This window comes from Salmo salar, chromosome ssa09 (assembly GCF_905237065.1).
Source record: "Salmo salar chromosome ssa09, Ssal_v3.1, whole genome shotgun sequence".
NCBI lineage: Eukaryota > Metazoa > Chordata > Actinopteri > Salmoniformes > Salmonidae > Salmo > Salmo salar.
The window spans coordinates 141,525,570-141,547,680 of record NC_059450.1 but is presented as its reverse complement, the minus strand read 5'-3'; the positions used below and the strand labels follow the sequence as shown (position 1 = coordinate 141,547,680).

Below are 22,111 nucleotides of genomic sequence, written 5' to 3'. Positions count from 1 at the left end.
CATAATCCCTCTCTAGAAGATCTTAGCAGTGATCAAGGCTTCACTCCTACATGTTACCAGGGACGACCAGAGAACGCCTGCCAAAGCTAGCCTATTCTTTCTCTCTGAATAAATACTCAACAGTCCAAAAACAGTCTCTTTGGTTTCACTCTCCTTCTTTTGTGGAATACACTATTGTGTACAATCAAATTTCAATTGCCTACCATTATAGAACTGTCCAATCAGTTGCTGACTTATGGGTAAGAATGAATCTAACAAAATGTTTGTGACTTCCTTAAAGTTTCCATACAAAAATATTGCCCTAGAATCTATCCCACAATCATTTATTATTAAGAATGTTTCAAAAATACTTGGAGATAATTGTTCACAGACCAAATCATAAGGTGTTTGTCAGTAAATCTGTGCTAAAGTGCAACATTAAGTGTCTGTGTTTTTGAGGATGTCTACATGAGAAAGGGTTTTGTATGTCTGCATGAAAAAGTGTGTGTGTGTGCTCCTATCATCCAGACAGATTTCTCAGCTATCTATCAGACAATGCAGGAACACATTGTAACGATGGTGTAGGAATGTCTAGTACTCTGACTCAAAGCTATGCCTCAAGGATAGGCAGACATCACACAGCAGTGCAGAAAAACAACCAAATTGCTGAATATAGGAATAGCTGAATTGTTACATCAGACACAATTCTACCATGCAGAGAGAAGGCAAGAGACATGTTTTTTTTGTTGGTACCCCAACATGTTGAGACTCATGGCATCTAAATGGAATGTTTTTTATTGTATTCATTTTTGTAATGAGAAAATACTGTCTGTATTGACCAGACAAACATAATACATGTTTAGGATACTTACAATTTGAGGACAATACTAAATTCCTTATTCATTATACATGTTAGTCATTTAGCAGATGCTCTTATTCAGAGCGACTTACAGTAGTGAATGCATACATTTTCGTACTTATTCCAACCTAGGACTACATGTCAGTTTCATGAGCATCACCATTGTAACCATGAACACATTGCAAGTGGACACAGAATACATGATCAATTCGCGCCATCTGGTGAACATCCTTTATAAAACTGTCACACAATCGTAAGACTCCATCTCCCATGATCCCCCAATTTCTACGTCGTATGTATTAGGTCACGATAGTGTACTCGATGAGGTAGCTACAAACATGGCGGCGTTTGGTGCAGCACGGTGCCTCTTTAGGAGCTATTCTCGGGTCAAAAATGTCGATCAAAATTCAGGAATACTTGTCACATGTAGCAAAAGGATGTTGTGCAGTGCACCGTCTGACAGCAGTAAGTCGTTTATTTACAATGTGTGGCCACACTGAGAAACTGGAGTTCTACCACTGACCTTGTAGCATGTGCAGCTATTGTTATCTACTGTTAGCTGCCTATGCGAAAACTTTGCTAGCGTTTACTTTTTAGTATTTGAATCACTTGAATGATACTGGTAGCTAGCTGTTATCCTTGAAGCTATTTACACACATGTTGACAAGAACGTACATTTATGCTGAGTTCAAAACTGGGAACTTTGAAATCTCCGACTTCCGAATTCAGCACGTTCACGATAACTGCGAACTCGGAAAAGTTCAGACTGGAAATCGTTAACGGTCATCCAACTAGGAATTCCAAGACGGGAACTCGGGCATCTTTCTAGAGACTCGACTTTCCGACCTGAAGATAACTGACGTCATGGTTTGACCTCCGTTTTTTTCAGATTTTCCGCTAGTCTTGAACGTATCATTAGCGGGGGTGGGACGATGTCAATGACTTCAGTGATCTTCAGAGCTCATCACTGCACTCTATACTCCTCTATAAACTGGTCGTCTCTGTATACACGTCGCAAGACCCACTGGTTGATGCTTATTTATAAAACCCTTTTAGGCCTCACTCCCCCCTATCTGAGATACCTACTGCAGCCCTCATCCTCCACATACAACACCTGTTCTGCCAGTCACATTCTGTTAAATGTAGCTTGTCTTTTCAGTTCACTGTAGCTAATGACTGGAACGAGCTGCAACAAACACTCAAACTGGGCAGTTTTATCTCAATCTCTTCAAAAACTCAATCATGGACACTTACTGACAGTTGTGGCTGCTTTGCGAGATGTACTGTTGTCTCTACCTTTGTGCTGTTGTCTGTGCTCCATAATGTTTGTACCATGTTTTGTGCTGTTGTCATGTGTTGCTGCCTTGCTATGTTGTCTCTCTTGTTGTGATGTGTATGTTGTCCTATATTTATATGAAATGTGTTTTTAAAACCTGCCCCAGAGGAGGCCTTTTTGTGTTATGGTAGCCATCATTGTAAATAAGAATTTGTTCTTAACTGACTTGCCTAGTTAAATTAAATATGTAAAAGCTCTTGTAAGATGCCAGAGCTTCTGACATTTTCTGACTTGGAAATAATTTTTTCCATTCAGAAGCACGTTTTTTTCCTGAGTTCCCAGTTGTCTTGACCTTTCGGGAGTGGGAGATTTCCGATATCTAAGTTTGAAGTTGTTTTGAACGTGACAGCAATCAGACTCATTGTATCTGTCTACCATGGCCTGAACAAGCTAACTTTTTGAGTGTAGGAATATTTAAAAAAAAATATGAAAAATGGCTCATTCGAGAGAAGACAACTTCACCGTGTTATGACATCGGCCAGTATTGAAATCTGACTTGATAGACGTTTTCGCAATCTAAAAGTCGTATTTCTATTATACTGATCAAAAATATGAACCCAACATGCAACAATTTCAAAGATTTTACTGGGTTATAGTTCGTATGAGGAAAACAGTCAATGTGAATTTATTTATTAGGCCCTAACCTATGGATTTCACGTGACTGGGAATACAGATATGCATCTCGTTGGTCAGATACCTTAAAAAAATGGTACTCAGGATCTCAGAATGTTATTTTTGTGCATTCAAATTGCCATTGACAAAATGCAATTGTGTTTGTTGTTTGTAGCGTATGCCTGCCCATACCATAACCCCATCGCCACCATGGGACACTGTTCACAACGTTGACATCAGCAAACCACTCGCCTACATGACGCCATAGCCGTGGTCTGCAGTGGTGAGACTGGTTGGATGTACTGGCAAATTCTCAAAAATTATTTTGGAGGCGGCTTATGGTAGAGAAATTAACATTACATCCTCTGGCAACAGCTCTGGTGGACTTTCCTGCAGTCAGCTTGCCAATTGCACATTCCCTCAACTTGAGCCATCTGTGGCATTGTGTTTTAACATAATTGCACATTTTAATGGCCTTTTATTGTCCCCAGCACAAGGTACACCTGTGAAATGATCATGCCGTTTAATCAGCTTCTTGATATGCCACACCTGTGAGGTGGATGGATTATCTCGGCAAAGGAGAAAGGCTCGCTAACTTTTTTTGTGGAACATTTCAGGGATCTTTTATTTTAGCTCATGAAACATGAGCGCGCAACACTTTACATGTTGCGTTTTATATTTTTGTTCAGTGTAACTTCCAGTGTAGTGAGAGCGGTTTTATCACAATGCTACGTCATAATGGCCGAATTTCTGCCTGCTTGAACGGCAATATCTCAGATAAACATGAAATGACCCTGGGAATCGAAAGGAAATTGACAAAAACAATATAACATTCAAAATGGGTGAATCTTTCCCTTTAAGCTCAAATCAAATTTTATTAGTCACATACATATTTAGCAGATGTTATTGCGGGCGTACCGAAATGCTTGTGTTCTTAGCGCCAGCAGTGCAGTAGTATCTAACAATTCACAACAATACACACATCTAAAAGACTAGAATAATACAAAAAAATGTCCTTATATATTAGGACAAGCAATGTCGGAGTGGCATTGACTAGAATACAGTATGTAAACATTACTAAAGGACCAGTGATTCCATGTCTATGTACATAGGGCAGCAGCCTCTAAGGTGCAGAGTTGAGTAACCAGGTGGCAGGCACTAAGTTCAGGGCAGGTTACTGGGTGGAGGCTGGCTATTGATGGCTATTTAAGTCTGATGGCCTTGAGATTGAGACTGAAAAACTGCTTCTGTCCCAGCTTTGATGCACCTGTACTGACCTCGCCTTCTGGATGATAGCGGGATGAACAAGCTGTGGCTCGGGTGGTTGTCCTAGATTTGTTTAGGGACTGGCTTCAATATAGATGCTTTTGTAACTCACCCAAAAAAGGCAGGGGTACACTTTTTTTCCCCAAAAATCATAATTCCACTTTGCCAGAATTACCTTGAGCATGATCATTGGAGGAAGACTTGAAAGACACCTATCGCAGTAGCTACTTCATCCCTAGGTAAAAAAGATTTGTATATTTACGACTTATATTCCTCCTCACTCTCGTCAAGTTTGATTTCTGATCTTTAAATACAGAGTCCGTTTTAAGATTCTTTGTTCCATGTTCTACAATCATTCCAGTAGTTGAAGATTAAGTGCAATTATGAAAAATATCTAGAAGGCTTGTATTCAGGAGAAGGTTTGTACTTGGCGCCATTCTTCCTGTTTTTCGTCATCAGTGAGGTCACTTCCTGTGTCAATATGCGCAGTGTGACTAGCTCTGATGCAGGCTGTACCTGCAGATCCGAGACCAGAGCTAGCTTCGTCCATCTCTGAAGTCATTCATTTGTTTCTAGATTCTACAGATGCCCATGTGAAGCCCCAGTTTATGGATGCAGAGGTGCAGGACATCCTAACCAGAATCACAGGCTTGGACCTGGAGAAGGTGTTCAGACCCATCAAACAGGAGCTGAAGCCCCCCAAGTACAAACTCATGACAGACGCACAGCTGGAAGAGGTACACACACAGTAGGGCTGATAGTTTGTCTTTCATGCTGAGTAGAGAATGGCTCTACAACATCTACTGCAACATTCTGAACATTTCAGTTGGCAGATTACATCCCTGTACAGCTGCTGTCAGTCTTGTTAATGTGTCACACTGTGTGTTTGTGTTGTAGGCGACCCAGAGTGCCAGGGAGCAGGCCCAGAGGCTGCTGAAGATGCCTCCAGTGCTGCCGGAGAGGAAGCCCATCAACGATGTCCTGTCTGAGGACAAGATCCTGGAGGGCATGGACACAGCCAGATACGTCTTCACTGACATCACCTTCAACATACCGCACAGGGTAGGAAAGAGAGGAAGAGAGTGTGTTTGTGTCCACCAACGTCATATTCAACATGCACGGCAAGCAAAGTGTGCGTAATGGTTTGTGTCCAACATAACCAACATTTATCATTTACAATGCCTCAAACAATTAGTGCTCTTTTGTCTTCTCACTGTCTAGTTTTGTTCTCTCTTCAATGGTTGTTTCCAGGAGCGGTTCATAGTGATCCGGGAACCCACTGGGACTCTGAGGAAGGCATCGTGGGAGGAGAGGGATAGGATCCTGCAGGTCTACTTTCCTAAAGAGGGCCGCAGGCTCACAGCACCCCCTGTCTTCAAGGAGGAGAACCTGAAGGTGGTGTTTGGCCAGGATCGTCATGAGGATATGTTGGATCTGTGCCAGGTCCAGTTTGAACCTGACTCCTCAGAATACATCAGGGTAAAATACCACTTCCTTCACACTCCTCAACAGGCTGTCCAGATGAGTGGTTCAATTATTATTGCCCATTAGCAGTTAGTAAAACTCTCTCACTATTGGCTGTGCTCTGTTGTCCAGGTGCATGCAGCCACCTATGAGGATCTAGAGAAGATGGGGAAGTATGATCTGCTACGCTCCACCAGACACTTTGGAGGCCTGGTCTGGTACCTGGTCAATGCCAGGAGGGTGGACGGACTCATGATAGACATGCTGCAGAAAGACCTGTGAGTATCTTGTGTTAGAGCAGGGGTTCCCAACCTTTTTTGGTTACTGTACCACCTACTTTTTTCCCTTCACATTTTCAAACAGACCATTTATATTTTCCAATAGGGCTATACATTGGGGTGAAGTTTTTCTCTCGCCGGAGTAGCCTCGTTTCACTGCCAAAAATATAGTGTTCAGTGAAATAACACACAAAGTCAAATACAGGTAGGTAGCCTAGTCAAATAATTAACACCCAGTCACATTAACCGTTACTCTCTCACGGGAGTTCCGCTAACGGTCCGTATGTAGCCAAACGTTGCTGCTGCTCATTCCGTTTGCTCGAAAATGGGTAAATGGTTAAAAATAGTAAGGTCCGCGTCCATAGAGACACATACCAGCTCTACTGGTAGTACTGTTATTACCAGCAGTACTGCACCTTATTTGATAAATATGTCTTCAGTTTTAATGATGCCAAAGACACGACAAAACTAACATTTATTCTGGAACTGGGATTCCTGGGAGTGCATTCTGATGAAGATCAAAGGTAAGTGAATATTTATAATGTAATTTGTCATTTCTGTTGACTACGAAATGGCGGGTATCTGTATGGCTTGTTTTGATATCTGAGCGCTGTACTCAGATTATTGCAAAATTTGCTTTCGCCGTAAAGCTTTTTTGAAATCTGACACAGCGGTTGCATTAAGGAGAAGTGCATGTATAATTCTTTAAATAACTTGAATATTTTATCAACATTTATGATGAGTATTTCTGTAAATTGATGTGCTCATTCACCGGAAGTTTTGGGAGGCAAAACATTTCTGAACATTACACGGCAATGTAAAATTGGGTTTTTGGATATAAATATGAACTTTATCGAGCAGAACATACATGTATTGTGTAAATTGAAGTCCTATGAGTGCCATCTGATGAAGATCATCAAAGGTTAGTGATTCATTTTAGCTGTATTTCTGGTTTTTGTGACGCCTCTCCTTGCTTGGAAAATGGCTGTGTGGTTTTTCTTGTCTAGGTGCTGTCCTAACAATCTAATGCTATGCTTTCGCCGTAAAGCCTTTTTGAAATCGGACAATGTGGTTGGATTAACGAGAAGTGTATCTTTAAAATGGGATATAATAGTTGAATTTTGAATTATGAGATTTTTGTTGTTTTGAATTTGCCGCCCTGCTATTTCACTGGCTGTTGAATAGTGTGTCCTGCAGGTGGGACGCTAGCGTCCCACAAACCCCAGAGAGGTTAACTGCCTGGTATTCAGCACTCTATTATAGAGGTCGACCGATTATGATTTTTTTTAACGCCGATACCGATTTATTGGAGGACCAAAAAAACCGCTACCGATTTAATTTGCCGATTATTTTTCTTTTTTGGGGGGGGGGGGGGTAATAATGACAATTACATCAATACTGAATGAACACTTATTTAACTTAATTCATTTTATTGAGGTATTATATTTAGTCTCAAATAAATTATGAAACATGTTCAATTTGGTTTAAATAATGCAAAAACAAAGTGTTGGAGAAGAAAGTAAAAGTGCAATATGTGCCATGTAAGAAAGCTAACGTTCATGTTCCTTGCTCAGAAGATGAGAACATATGAAAGCTGGTGGTTCCTTTTAACATGAGTCTTCAATATTCCCAGGTAAGACGTTTTAGGTTGTAGTTATTATAGGAATTATAGGACTATTTCTCTCTACGATTTGTATTTCATATACCTTTGACTATTGGATGTTCTTATAGGCACTTTAGTATTGCCAGTGTAACAGTATAGCTTCCGTCCCTCTCCTCGCTCCTACCTGGGCTCGAACCAGGAACACATCGACAACAGCCACCCTCGAAGCAGCGTTACCCATGCAGAGCAAGGGGAACAACTACTCCAAGTCTGGAAGCAAGTGACGTTTGAAACGCTATTAGCGCACACCCCGCTAACTAGCTAGCCATTTCACATCGGTTACACCAGCCTAATCTCGGGAGTTGATAGGCTTGAAGTCATAAACAGCGCAATGCTTGAAGTTTTGCGAAGAGCTGCTGGCAAAACGCACGAAAGTGCTGTTTGAATGAATGCTTACGAGCGTGCTGGTGCCTACCATCGCTCAGTCAGACTGCTCTAACAAATCATAGACTTAATTATAACATAACACACAGAAATACGAGCCTTAGGTCATTAATATGGTCGAATCTGGAAACTATCATCTCGAAAACAAAACGTTTATTCTTTCAGTGAAATACGGAACCGTTCCGTATTTTATCTAATGGGTGGCGTCCCTAAGTCGAAATATTCTTGTTACATTGCACAACCTTCAATGTTATGTCATAATTACGTAAAATTCTGGCAAATTAGTTCGCAACGAGCCAGGCGGCCCAAACTGTTGCATATACCCTTGACTCTGTTGCAAGAGAAGTGACACAATTTTGATTTTAAGAAAGGCATTGATGTTTATGGTTCGGTACACGTTGGAGCAACGACAGTCCTTTTTTGCAAATGCGCACCGCATCGATTATATGCAACGCAGGACACGCTAGATAAACTAGTAATATCATCAACCATGTGTAGTTAACTGGTGATTATGATTGATTGTTTTTTATATGTTTAATGCTAGCTAGCAACTTACCTTGGCTTCTTACTGCATTCACGTAACAGGCAGGGTCCTCGTGGAGTGCAATGTAAAGCAGGTGGTTAGAGCTTTGGACTAGTTAACCGTAAGGTTGCAAGATTGAATCCCCGAGCTGACAAGGTAAAAATCTATCGTTTCTGCCCCTGAACAAGGCAGTTAACCCACCGTTCCTAGGCCGTCATTGAAAATAAGAATGTGTTCTTAACTGACTTGCCTAGTTAAATAAAGGTGTACATTTTTTTTTTTAAATATTCGGCCAAATCGGCGCCCAAAAATACCGATGTCCGATTGTTATAAAAACTTGAAATCGGCCCAAATTAATCGGCTATTCCGATTAATCGGTCGACCTCTACTCTATTGTCCCTCTAATCACACTGACATCAATGCAAATGTATTCAAAAATGTAATCAAACACTTCATGAGAGCCCATGAGCTAATGTTGCACACCATTTCTATCAATCAAATCAAATTTATTTTTATATAGCCCTTCGTACATCAGCTGATATCTCAAAGTGCTGTACAGAAACCCAGCCTAAAACCCCAAACAGCAAGCAAAGCATGTGAAAGAAGCACGGTGGCTAGGAAAAACTCCCTAGAAAGGCCAAAAACCTAGGAAGAAACCTAGAGAGGAACCAGGCTATGAGGGGTGGCCAGACCTCTTCTGGCTGTGCAGGGTGGATATTATAAAAGAACATGGTCAAGATGTTAAAATGTTCATAAATGACCAGCATGGTCAAATAATAATAATCATAGTAGTTGTCGAGGGTGCAACAAGCACGTCCGGTGAACAGGTCAGGGTTCCATAGCCGCAGGCAGAACAGTTGAAACTGGAGCAGCAGCACGGCCAGGTGGACTGGGGACAGCAAGGAGTCATCATACCAGGTAGTCCTGAGGCATGGTCCTAGGGCTCAGGTCCTCCGAGAGAAAGACAGAAAGAGAGAAAGAGAGAATTAGAGAGAGCATATTTAAATTCACACAGGACACCGGATAAGACAAGAGAAATACTCCAGATGTAACAGACTGACCCTAGCCCCCCGACACATAAACTACTGCAGCATAAATACTGGAGGCTGAGACAGGAGGAATCAGAAGACACTGTGGCCCCATCTGATGATACCCCCGGACAGGGCCAAACAGGCAGGATATAACCCCACCCACTTTGCCAAAGCACAGCCCCCACACCACTAGAGGGATGTCTCCAACCACCAACTTACCGTCCTAAGACAAGGCCGAGTATAGCCCACAACGATCTCCGCCATGGCACAACCCAAGGGGGGGGGGCGCCAACCCAGCTGTGCAATTGTGTGTGAGAACCAGAGTGATGGCCGCTAATAAAAAGAGGATCTCATCAGCTTTCAATAGGCTAGGCCTACTATTTATTTCTCAACTTTCCTAATATTAAGCACATTGCTTATATTTACAACAGGAATATAGCCTACCTGGCTGGCATGAAAATAAACCACGGGGATGTCACACACACACACACACATATTATTTAGTGTATATATATTATTTACTATATGTAAAGACAAGATTAAATCAAGAATAGTCTGATGGGTGACTATTATCCTATCACTGAATTATATATTATCACTTGTGAATGATGCCCAGCATAAGATACAATGCCTTTTTTTTGCGACTTGTTAGAATCATAGTCGCACACCTCATGTAGCCTAGCCCATAGGCCTATATGTTTTAATAAGGTTTGTATCACAACTAAAGTGGCCAAATAACTTAATCTGCTTTACAAGGGGATGTAGAGCCTAACATGGAACCCAAACCGGTTGCACGCGTGCGCCGTCGTGCATAAATGCATTTTGTCCCCCCACACCAAACGTGATCACGACACGCAGGTTAAAATATCAAAACAAACTCTGAACCAATTATATTCATTTGGGGACAGGTTGAAAAGCATTAAACATTTATGACAATTTAGCTAGTTAGCTTCTATTTTAGCCCTTGGCAACGCAGACGCTCGTTGGCAGTGTGGGTGCAATAATTGAATAACATGTATGTCTACATTTTATTTTGCAACGTCAGCCTGTAATTGGCATTTATAAGCAGCGCGTGACTTTCAAGTTTGGGGAAGATCATTTTCAACATAAAAATGCAACTTTTTTTAATTAAAAGTATTACATGCATAATTGCATTTTCTGTAACTTTTGATAATGGTGTTTTCCGCAAATGGAACATTCGCGCTTATAGCCTACTACCATGTGCGCATTGCTGCGCTTATAATGTGAAGAAATAGCCTAACACGGAACCCAAACCGGCTGCGCGCGTGCGCCATTGTGCATAAATGTATTTTGTCCCCCTACACCAAACGCGATCAGACATGCAGGTTAAAATATCAAAACAAAATCTGAACCAATTACATTTTTTGGGGAACAGGTTGAAAAGCATTAAACATTTATGACAATTTAGCTAGTTAGCTTGCACTTGCTAGCTAATTTGTCCTATTTAGCTAGCTTGCTGTTGCTAGCTAATTTGTCCTGGGATATAAACATTGAGTTATTTTACCTGAAATGCACTTGGTCCTCTACTCCGCCAATTAATGCACACACAAAACGATCAACCGAATCGTTTCTAGTCATCTCTCCTTCTTCCAGGCTTTTTCTTCTCTTGATTTTATATTGCGATTGGAAACTTTCATAAATTAGGTGCATTACTCCCACTGACCTCGTTCGTCTTTCAGTCACCCACGTGGGTATAAGCAATGAGGAGATGGCACGTGGGTACCTGCTTCTATAAACCAATGAGGAGATGGGAGAGGCAGTACTTGCAGCACAGTCTGTGTCACAAATAGAACTGACTTCTATTTTAGCCCTTGGCACGCACGCGTGAGCAGTGTGGGTGCAATAATTGAATAATATAGATTTCTAAATTTATTTTGCAACGCTTGCGCACGCGACGCGAGCTGTGTAGTCAGCCTGTTAGGCCTACTCATCTTGTTGGCAGACAAAGTAAATGTGTCCAGTTCTTCCAATATCTTCAATATGCACCTTGGTATTGGATAAGGACGCACAGTTGCGTCTCCGATGTGTCTGTCTTTACTTGTGGCCTGTGAGAAAGACCTGATCACATGATGGACAGCCATGTGAGTGAGATGCGCTTCGGATTGCGCAGCACACTCAGAGTAGGGCACAATGCAGCATTCTGGGCCGCAATAGGCATGGATTTTTTTAGGGTGTGTTACGGCCACAAAGGGGTTGAAGTTGTGAAATTCGAGGCATTATCAAGTGCTTGTCAAATTGTGAATGAGAGACTACTGGAGTGCAGCCTGCAACAAAAAAAACAAAGCAGAGCTCATGCCTTTCAAGCAACTTTTTTTCAAATCATCATTAGTCTCATCATGCAGCCTTAAAATGTATTAAAAATCAAAACGTATTGCCCAACGTTTGTAGAACTAAAGTTACATTAATAACTCTAAATTAAGCATATAGGAGTACCTATTTTTGTTAACCGCTCAACACAGAATAGCCGCATGTGCACATTCCTTCGTTTTGGAGAAAATATTTATATTTTATTCGGCTTTGTTCAATTGTATATAAGCAAATCCTGTCTGCTAAATGAACTAGTGTAGCCCACAGCCATTTGGCATAGCCACATCAGGACCTAACATTAGGACGAATCAGAGTATGCTATTCTGTTCTCCTGAAATAGACTACATTTTCTTCATATCATCCTTCTTTAGACCTGTCTAAAATAAATAATGTATTTATTGTGAAGGTGTATGCTATATTACAAGGATTTATTCGACTATTTAAAATGGCTTGTAGGCTATGTGTGGAAGCCAGGAGATGCTAAATGTGTTTGTTAATTAATGGTCAATTACCATGAGACCGACTGACGAAATTTTGTGACCACCTCAGCCCTAATTGTGACAAGTAATGATTTAACACCATAGCTGTCATTGTTATCCCAGAGTAGCCACTCTAACAGTGGCAGTATTGTTCTCTTTGTTCTAGGTTGCAGGATGCAGTGAGTCTGGTGGGTCTGTTCAACAAGGTCCATCCACACAGTGAGACAGCCCAGGAGGCCTCCAGCCAACAGGCTTCAGGACTGGACCTGCTCAAGGTGGGCCCAATCAGTAGACACTAGTGCATCTCAGGACCTGGTTGATGCACCAGTCACCGTATTGGTAGCCATGATACCCAGTAAACTCTTTGTTTAACCTCTGTGTCTGTTCCCCACCAGATCTACGCTAAGCGGGAGTCCCAGAGGGCAGGATACGTAGAGCTGGCCCTGCAGGCCTACGAACAGACCTCCGCAGAGAGCTCAGTCTGACCGTCATGCATCACCACACCTAACCACAGGACAGCTGTGTCACGTTACAGCAGAGCTCAGTCTGACCGTCATGCATCACCACACCTAACCACAGGACAGCTGCGTCACGTTACAGCAGAGCTCAGTCTAACCGTCCCATACACCTCACACCAACAGAGCTGTGACATTATCCCCAATGGCCTGCCTATCCATGATCAAAACTTTCATCAACTGGGCAATTTCGGTGAGTAAAGAGAATAACTTAGTCCTTGAACTATGGAGCTCATATGAACCACTTGCAAGCCAAGTGTCCATTGGCAATAAATGGCATCATAATGTGCACATAACTGGGGTGCTCCAAGCTTCTATCATTTGGTGGAAGGGCACACGATGCAGTGCAGATTGTCACTTCTGCATTTCAACCTTGTCATTTGTCCATAACCTTAATCATACTGTATCTCAACATTGGAACTGAGTAAGCTGTTTAATTATCATGATGTATGTACTTACAAAATAAAAATGTCTTTATTTACAGTCTCATTTATTGAATCTGAATTCTTAGGCCTGATTCAGACAAACACTTGTCATCTTTATTGAGTTGATAACATTTCATTCCCTTTTCTAGACCAGTCACACAGAAGGCACTTTGGATTCACATCTATAACAATGAAGTAGGTCTCTGCTGTTTTTATAGGGAACCTAAGGCACTAGACCATGGCAGAGCAGCATGCTTGCCAAGACAAGTAGAGGTATACTCAACACAAGCTCAACACCTGTGGAGAGGACCTAACTAATAAAAGATAGACTGAAGCCTGGTTAGCTAGGGTTAAGACGTAGTGTAGAGAACAAATCTATTCCCATCTTCCTATGTGATTGGATAAGGTAAACATTTCAAACCAGTGACACCTCTGGTTCACACTACGTTTCATTCTATACTGTGGGTCAATGCGAGAGTGGATGATGAGGTACTAAGTACTGCACAAAGGATTTCAAAACCGGGGTGTATTTATTAGTTGGATTCTGTTGCTAAATGTTTTGCAATGGAAAGAGTTTACTCTAGGAAACAAACAAAACGGGGAGGGACCTACCTGAATTTGTCCAATAGAAACTCGTTTTCCATTTGGAGTAAACAGTTTCCAATGCAAAAACATTTAGCAACAGACCAAATGTTATGCAATGAAATCTGACTAATGAATACACCCCGGGCTCACATTCAGCATTTGTTTTACCAGAAATAGATTTGACACAGTAAATTTGTACCTGTTAAAAAATAAATTTTATTTTTCTTTCCCGTTGCCAAACATTTCCTGCGTTTGTTCCTAACGAGTGGGACCCTGCCCATCCCATTCTCACCCAAAGCATTCTACAAACCCCTCGCATTGTTTCACAGTTTAAAAGACAAAGAAACTCCTCCACCTGACTTTCACTGTAAAGGTAACAACCCCCCCACCCCCCCCAAACACTCCCTTTCACTAGGAGTATGAACAACACTACGTGTTCTTTGGTCACTTTAAGGACATTCCTCCACCAAGACTTTCAGTCTAAGAACTCGTCGTCCAGGTCAACGTCTGTGGTGTCGACGTCCAGATCAAAGATGTCCAGATCGTCAAGGCCCTGGAGGGAAAAGTAATGTATATGAGTGATGACTCAGTGGAAGACTAGGTGTGAGCGAGGGTGAAGTACCTTGCTGGTACACTGTTGTCCCTTTACATTCATACATCATTATTCTATATCAAACATCAAAAGGTGATTTCCAATATGGATTAGCATTCTAAATACTGTGTAAGTCTTGGCAGGATGTATCGACTCTGGCCAGGTTTACCTCTTCATTCCATTTATCATTCAGGTCCAGCAGGTCCATGATGCTGCTGCTACTGCTGCAGGGATGGCTCCTCCACTCCTTTACCTTCTAAGAGGGCAGCTAGAGGGGATGGCTCCTCCACTCCTTTACCTTCTAAGAGGGCAGCTAGAGGGGATGGCTCCTCCACTCCTTTACCCTCTAAAAGGGCAGCTAGAGGGGATGGCTCCACTCCTTTACCTTCTAAGAGGGCAGCTAGAGGGGATGGCTCCTCCACTCCTTTACCTTCTAAGAGGGCAGCTAGAGGGGATGGCTCCTCCACTCCTTTACCCTCTAAAAGGGCAGCTAGAGGGGATGGCTCCTCCACTCCTTTACCTTCTAAAAGGGCAGCTAGAGGGGCTGGCTCTGGTGGAAGCACCTTGGTAGGGGCTGGTAGGGGTTCTACTGCTGGGGCTGCTGCAGCCTGGTCCTCTACGGTTGGGGTTGGAGCTGGATCTATGGCTTGGGCTAGGTCTATGAGTGGTGCTGGGGCTAGGTCTATGACTGGGGATAAGAGAGGGGTAAGGTCTATGACTGGATGTAAGACAGAGGTAAGGTCTATGACTGGGGGTAGGACAGGGGTAGGGTTTAAGGCTGGGGCTAGGACTGGGGTTGGGTCTATGGCTGGGCCAGGTTAATTCTCTTCTACAATGACTGGGGCTTCTTCAGCTGGTGCTATGGGTTCTGCTACTGCCTCAGCATTGGGTGCTTCTGCTGCCACTTCAATGGTAACAGGTGCTTGTTCAGTTGCTATGGGTTCTGTTACTTCCTCTGTAACTGTGGGTTCCGTTGCTATGGCTTCTAGTACTACTGCGGCAATGGGTGCTTTTACTTCCACCACTGCTTCTATGGTAACAGGTTCTGGTTCTGTTGCTATAGGCACTGGCGCTGCCTCGGCAACTGGTGCTTCTGTTAAAATGGGTTCTGTGACTGACTCGGTAACAGGTGCTTCATCTTTTGCTCTGTGCTTTATTGCTGCAGGTTCTTCCTCAACAGCCTCCTCTGGTGTTGTTATGACTTCTTCCTCTGGGGTGGACTGTGCTACCTCTTGCGCCAAGAGGGGTGTTTCTGTGATGACATCTCCCAATAAGTAATTTTCTATGGTGACAGGAACCTCTATCTTCGTGATGGTATCTTCCACTGCTGTTACCTCCTCTGGCTTGGGAGCTTCCACTTCAACAATAATGGGTTTCTCCTCTGCCATCTCAATGGATTCTTCCACTGCAGTCATAGTTGATTCCACTAATGTCACTGGGATAGATTCCTCTACTGCTGGAATAAACTCCTCCACTGCAGCCGCAACAGGCTCTATCTCTTCCATGACAATGGACTCTTCCACTACTGGAGCAGCAGCCTCCACCACTGCTGCCATTACAGGGGTTTCTACTACTGCTGCCATTACAGGGGTTTCTACTACTGCTGCCATTACAGGGGTTTCTACCACTGCTGCCATTACCGGGGTTTCTACCACTTCTGCCATTACAGGGGTTTCTACCACTTCTGCCATTACCGGGGTTTCTACTACTGCTGCCATTACAGGGGTTTCTACCGCTTCTGCCATTACCGGGGTTTCTACCACTTCTGCCATTACCGGGGTTTCTACCACTGCTGCCATTACAGGGGTTTCTACCACTGCTGCCATTACAGGGGTTTCTACCACTGCTGCCATTACAGGGGTTTCTACCACTGCTGCCATTACAGGGGTTTCTACCACTGCTGCCATTACCGGGGTTTCTACCACTTCTGCCATTACCGGGGTTTCTACCACTGCTGCCATTGCAGGGGTTTCTACCACTGCTGCCATTGCAGGGGTTTCTACCACTGCTGCCATTACCGGTGTTTCTACCACTGCTGCCATTACCGGGGTTTCATCCATGCCAGCAACCTCCTGCACATAGAACAGTGATAATAGCATATTTTAATTGAGAATGACAAGTTGACAAATCACAATGAATGGTTGTGTCTAAACTAGGGGTTATGTAAGTAGTACTAAACACAACAGCTATGGTCATGTCCAGTATTACAGTAGGTGTGAGATTTCAGACTTTACCTCTGGTTCAGCTGACACTCCTTTTGGCACATAGCCTGCAGATTCCTCCAGGATATTCCTATCCTCATTGGGCTGCAGAGTGGAGAGAGAGAGAACAGCGAGTGGAGAGACAGAACAGCGAGTGGAGAGAGAGAACAGCGAGTGGAGAGAGAGAACAGCGAGTGGAGAGAGAGAACAGCGAGTGGAGAGACAGAGCAGCGAGTGGAGAGACAGAGCAGCGAGTGGAGAGACAGAGCAGCGAGTGGAGAGACAGAACAGCACAGTATTACAATAGTGCTATTACAAGTACAGGGAACAAGGCTTATGCTATTATAATAAGCATTATTATAATATTATTTGACTAGAAAACAATGGCAGAGGTATAAAAGAGTTATGGTAACTGTAAAGTATTGCCCTGACAAATAGTAACATAACTATACTGAACAAAAATATACACGCAACAATTCAAAGATTTTACTGAGTTCCAGTTCATATAAAGGAAATCAGTCAACTGAAATAAATTCATTAGGCCCTAATCTATGGATTTCACATGACTGCGAATACAGTCGGTCACAGATACCTTAAAAAAAACATTGGGGAATGGATCAGAAAACCAGTCCGTATCTGGTGTGACCACCTTGCAGTGCGACACATTTCCTTCGCATAGAGTTGATCAGGCTGTTAATTGTGACCTGTGGAATGTTGTCCCACTCCTCTTCAATGGCTGTGCGAAGTTACTGGATATTGTCAGGAACTGGAAAACGCTGTCGTACAAGTCGATCCAGAGCATCCCAAACATGCTCAATGGGTGACATGTCTGGTGAGTATGCAAGCCATGCAAGAACTGGGACATTTTCAGCTTCCAGGAATTGTGTGCAGATCCTTACGACATGGGGCCGTGCATTATCATTGCTGAAACATGAGGTGATGGCGGCGGATGACCGGCACGACAATGGGCCTCAGGATCTTGATATGTGTGCATTCAAATTGCCATCGATAAAATGCAACTTTGTTCATTGTCCGTAGCTTATGCCTGCCCATACCACAACCCCACCATGGGGCACTCTTCACAACGTTGACATCAGCAAAACGCTTGCCCACACGACGCCATACACGTGGTCTGCGGTTGTGAGGCCGGTTGGACATACTACCAAATCCCCTATAATGACGTTGGAAGTAGCTTATGGTAGATAAATGAACATTCAATTATCTAGCAACTGCTCTGGTGGACATTCCTACAGTCAGCATGCCAATTGTACCCTCCCTCAAAACCAGAGACATCTGTGGTATTGTGATGTTGCTCTGGCACCCCTATGGTGGAACAAGCTCCCTCACGACGCCAGGACAGCGGAGTTAATCACCACCTTCCAGAGACACCTGAAACCCCACCTCTTTAAGGAATACCTAGGATAGGATAAAGTAATCCTTCTACCCCCCCCGCCCAAAAGGTTTAGATGCACTATTGTAAAGTGGTTGTTCCACTGGATATCATAAGGTGAATACACCAATTTGTAAGTCGCTCTGGATAAGAGCGTCTGCTAAATGACTAAAATGTTAAATGTGTGACAAAACTGTACATTTTAAAGTGGCCTTTTATTATCCCCAGCACAAGGTGCACCTGTGTAATGATCATGCTGTTTAATCAGCTTCTTGATATGCCACACCTGTCAGGTGGGTGGATTATCTTGGCAAAGGAGAAATGCTCACTAACAGGGATGTTAACAAATTTGTGCACAACATTTGAGGGAAATAAGCCTTTTGTGTGTATGGAACATTTCTGGGATCTTTTATTTCAGCTCACGAAACATGGGACCAACAATGTACATGTTGTGTTTATATTTTTGTTCAGTGAACGATGGAAAGAACATGTTCAATCAGGGTCATGTTAAATTTGTATGAAACAGAAAAAAAATGACCGAAAACATTTGCAAACGTTTTGGCACAATGTGCCCAAGATGTGTGTGTGTGTGTATCTACTCACGGTGATGAGAGGGTACTCTGCGGCGGGCCTCAGCCTGACGTGGGTCTCTTTCAGGTAGTCTTCGGCCAGGAAGGCCTCCTGTAAGCCGGAGAACAGGTTGCTGTAGTCTGTAGGGTCGGCCAACGTATCAGCTGCCTTCTGGTTCACCTTCCCCAGGCTCTCCTTCCACAGCTTCACCCCTCTGGAGACACAGAGAGAGGTCAGGACACGCAGACACGCACAGTGCCAATTTGGACTTTTCCACTAGATGGGCTAGCTGCAATTGCTCAGTTCTGCCTCCAGGGCAAGACTCATGATTATAAACGTCAACCTGCCAGTGCTGTACCTAGACACATGGCTGGGCAGGTATGTTCTGGCCAGGAATGCAGCCTCTGGCAGCCGGTTGGTTTTAATGAGGAGCTCCAGACATTTGTCCAGTCTAGAAGGAATAAACAGAACAGATAGATAGATAGATATATTTAACCTTTATTTAACTGGGCAAGTCAGTTAAGAACAAATTGTTTTTAACAATTACGGCCTACCCCGTCTAAACCCGATCGATGCTGGGCCAATTGAGTGCCGCCCTATTGGACTCCCAATCACAGCCAGTTGTGATACAGCCTGAAATCAAACCAGGGTCTGTAGTAAGGCCTCCAGCACTGAGATGCAGTGCCTTAGACCGCTGCGCCACTCGGAAGTCCAATTATTAATGATGAAACCAAAGAAAATGTATACATACAGATCTTGAACATATAAAGGGCACCTAGATCCAATAATGAATTATCAATGATTAAACGATAAAAACAATTTATTGACAGATGATGTACATATAAAAATTAAACCTAAACACTCTGCTCACTCCTCCTCACCTCCCTCTGTAACATCCACCCACCCACACCCTTCTCTCCCTAAACACACTTACTTTCCCTGGAGGAAATAGGTGAGGAAAGCCACATTGGTCTTGCCATCTCTCTCTGCCCCCTCTGTCAGCTTACCCACCATGCTGGCGTTACCCGAGGCTGTGGCCAGCAGCAGCAGCCCCCCCATGGTCCTGGGCATGGTGCAGACACTCCTGGGCCAGGACAAACTGGCACTTAGTGGTGGCCAGCTCTGCCAACTGCTTCCACTTCTGCTCCGACTGGAGGGCACCATGCCAGCGAGAGAGGAGATAAAGGGAGGGGGAAACAGAGAGAGAGAGAGAGAACAGTTATGCCATGTTGGAAAGACAATCACAAACAGAATAGAAGTCATATTCACTACGCTTTTGATTAGTTAAACATATATCCTTCACTACAGTTATTCTCATTTCATCTTATAGTATACACAAGCGTTCAAAAGTTTGGGGTCACTTAGAAATGTCCATGTTTTTTAAATTAAAGACATTTTTGTCCATTAAAATAACATCAAACTGATCCGAAATACAGTGTTGACATTGTTAATGTTGTAAATTACTACTCTAGCTGAAAACGGCAGATTTTTTATGGAATATCTACATAGGTGTAACAGTGTAGCTTTCGTACTTCTTCTCGCCCCTACCTGGGCTCGAACCAGGGACCCTCTGCACACATCAGTCACCCTCGACTCACCGTTACCTATCACTCCACAAAAGCCATGGCCCTAGCACAGCAAGAGAAACTACTACTTCAAGGTCTTAGAGCAAGTGACATCACCAATTGAAACGCTATTAGCGTGCACACCGCTAACTAGCTCGCCATTTCACACCGGTTACACTCATCCCCCTATGATCTCCTCAGCAACCAGGGAACCTCTGCACATGTTGACAACAGTCACCCTCGAAACATCGTCACCCATTGTTCCACAAAAGCCTTGCAGAGCAAGGTAAACAACTACTTCAAGTTCTCGGAGTGAGTGATGTCACCAATTGAAACGCTATTAGTGCGCACCCCGCTAACTAGCTAGCCATTTCACACCGGTTACATAGGCGTACAGAGGCCCATTATCAGCAACCATCACTCCTGTGTTCCAATGGCACAATGTGTTAGCTAATCCAAGTTTACAATTTTAAAAGGCTAATTGATCATTAGAAAACCCTTTTACAATTATGTTAGCACAGCTGAAAACTGTTGTTCTGATTAAAGAAGCAATAAAACTGTCCTTCTTTAGACTAGTTGAGTATCTGGAGCGTCAGCATTTGTGGGTTCGATTACAGGCTCAAAATGTCCAGAAACAAAGCACTTTCTTCTGAAACTCGTCCGTCTATTCTTGTTCAGAGAAATAAAGGCTATTCCATGCGAGAAATTGCCAAGAAACTGAAGATCTCGTACAGCGCTGTGTACTACTCCCTTCATAGAACAGAGCAAACTGGCTTTGAACGGTAGTGTATGTCTCCAAATACAGTACTGTGCATAAGTTAAGGCAGGTGTGAAAAAATGCTGTAAAGTAAGAATGCTTTCAAAAATAGACATGTTATTAGATTATATTTATCAATTAACATAATGCAAAGTGAGTTTGAAGAAGAAAAATCTACATCAAACTGTTTGAATGGTGTCTGTGAATATAACAGAACTCATAAGGCAGGCCAAAACCTGAGAATATTCCATACAGGAAGTGCCCTGTCTGACAATTTGTTCTCCTTCTGTGGCATCTCTATCGAAAATACAGCATCTGTGCTGTAACGTGACATTTTCTAAGGCTTCCATTGGCTCTCAGAAGGTGCCAGAAAGTGTAATGGAGTGTCTGCAGTCTCTGGGCGAAAAACAGCAGGGGTTTTGGTGAGTGGTCCTTCTGGGAACAATGACACTCGCGCGCGCGTGCATGAGACGACTCCATTTTTTTCTTTCAGTGTTTGAACGAATACAACGTCGCGCTGTTGGAATATTATCGCTATTTTACGAGAAAAATTGCGTAAAATTTATTTTAAACAGCGTTTGACATGCTTCGAAGTACAGTAATGGAATATTTTGAATTTTTTGGTCACGAAACGCGCCGGCGCGTCACCCTTCGGATAGTGACTTGAACGCACGAACAAAACGGAGCTATTTGCATATAACTATGGATTATTTCAAACCAAAACAACATTTGTTGTTGAAGTAGAAGTCCTGGGAGTGCATTCTGATGAAGAACAGCAAAGGTAATCCAATTTTTCTAATAGTAAATCTGAGTTTGGTGAGGGCCAAACTTGCTGGGTGTCAAATTAGCTAGCCGTGATGGCCGGGCTATCTACTCAGAATATTGCAAAATGTGCTTTCACCGAAAAGCTATTTTAAAATCTGACACCGCGATTGCATAAAGGAGTTCTGTATCTATACTTCTTAAAATAATTGTTATGTTTTTTGTCAACGTTAATCGTGAGTAATTTAGTAAATTCACCAGCAGTTTGCAGTGGTATGCTAGTTCTGAACAAAACATGCTAATGTAAAAAGCTGGTTTTTGATATAAATATGAACTTGATTGAACAAAACATGCATGTATTGTATAACATAATGTCCTAGGAGTGTCATCTGATGAAGATCATCAAAGGTTAGTGCTGCATTTAGCTGTGGTTTTGGTTTTTGTGACATATATGCTAGCTTGAAAAATGGGTGTGTGATTATTTCTGGCTGGGTACTCTCCTGACATAATCTAATGTTTTGCTTTCGCTGTAAAGCCGTTTTGAAAT

At 42.9% G+C, this 22,111-nt stretch overlaps 1 protein-coding gene across 2 annotated transcripts; it reads left to right on the top strand.

Moving 5' to 3' along the window:
• The first annotated feature begins 1,121 nt into the window (after window positions 1-1,121).
• mrps22 (mitochondrial ribosomal protein S22) lies at window positions 1,122-13,206 on the top strand. Of its 2 annotated transcripts, XM_014215045.2 has the most exons (8): window positions 1,122-1,303; window positions 4,629-4,789; window positions 4,950-5,114; window positions 5,304-5,531; window positions 5,649-5,794; window positions 12,369-12,477; window positions 12,598-12,711; window positions 12,777-13,206. In XM_014215045.2, the coding sequence occupies exons 1-7, from the start codon at window positions 1,177-1,179 to the stop codon at window positions 12,685-12,687; spliced, it is 1,026 nt and encodes a 341-aa protein (XP_014070520.2). In that variant the 5' UTR covers window positions 1,122-1,176; the 3' UTR covers window positions 12,688-12,711; window positions 12,777-13,206. The 2 variants fall into 2 exon arrangements, with proteins under 2 accessions (XP_014070520.2, XP_014070519.2); XM_014215044.2 differs by having other exon boundaries at window positions 12,598-13,206.
• Window positions 13,207-22,111: the final 8,905 nt, after the last annotated feature.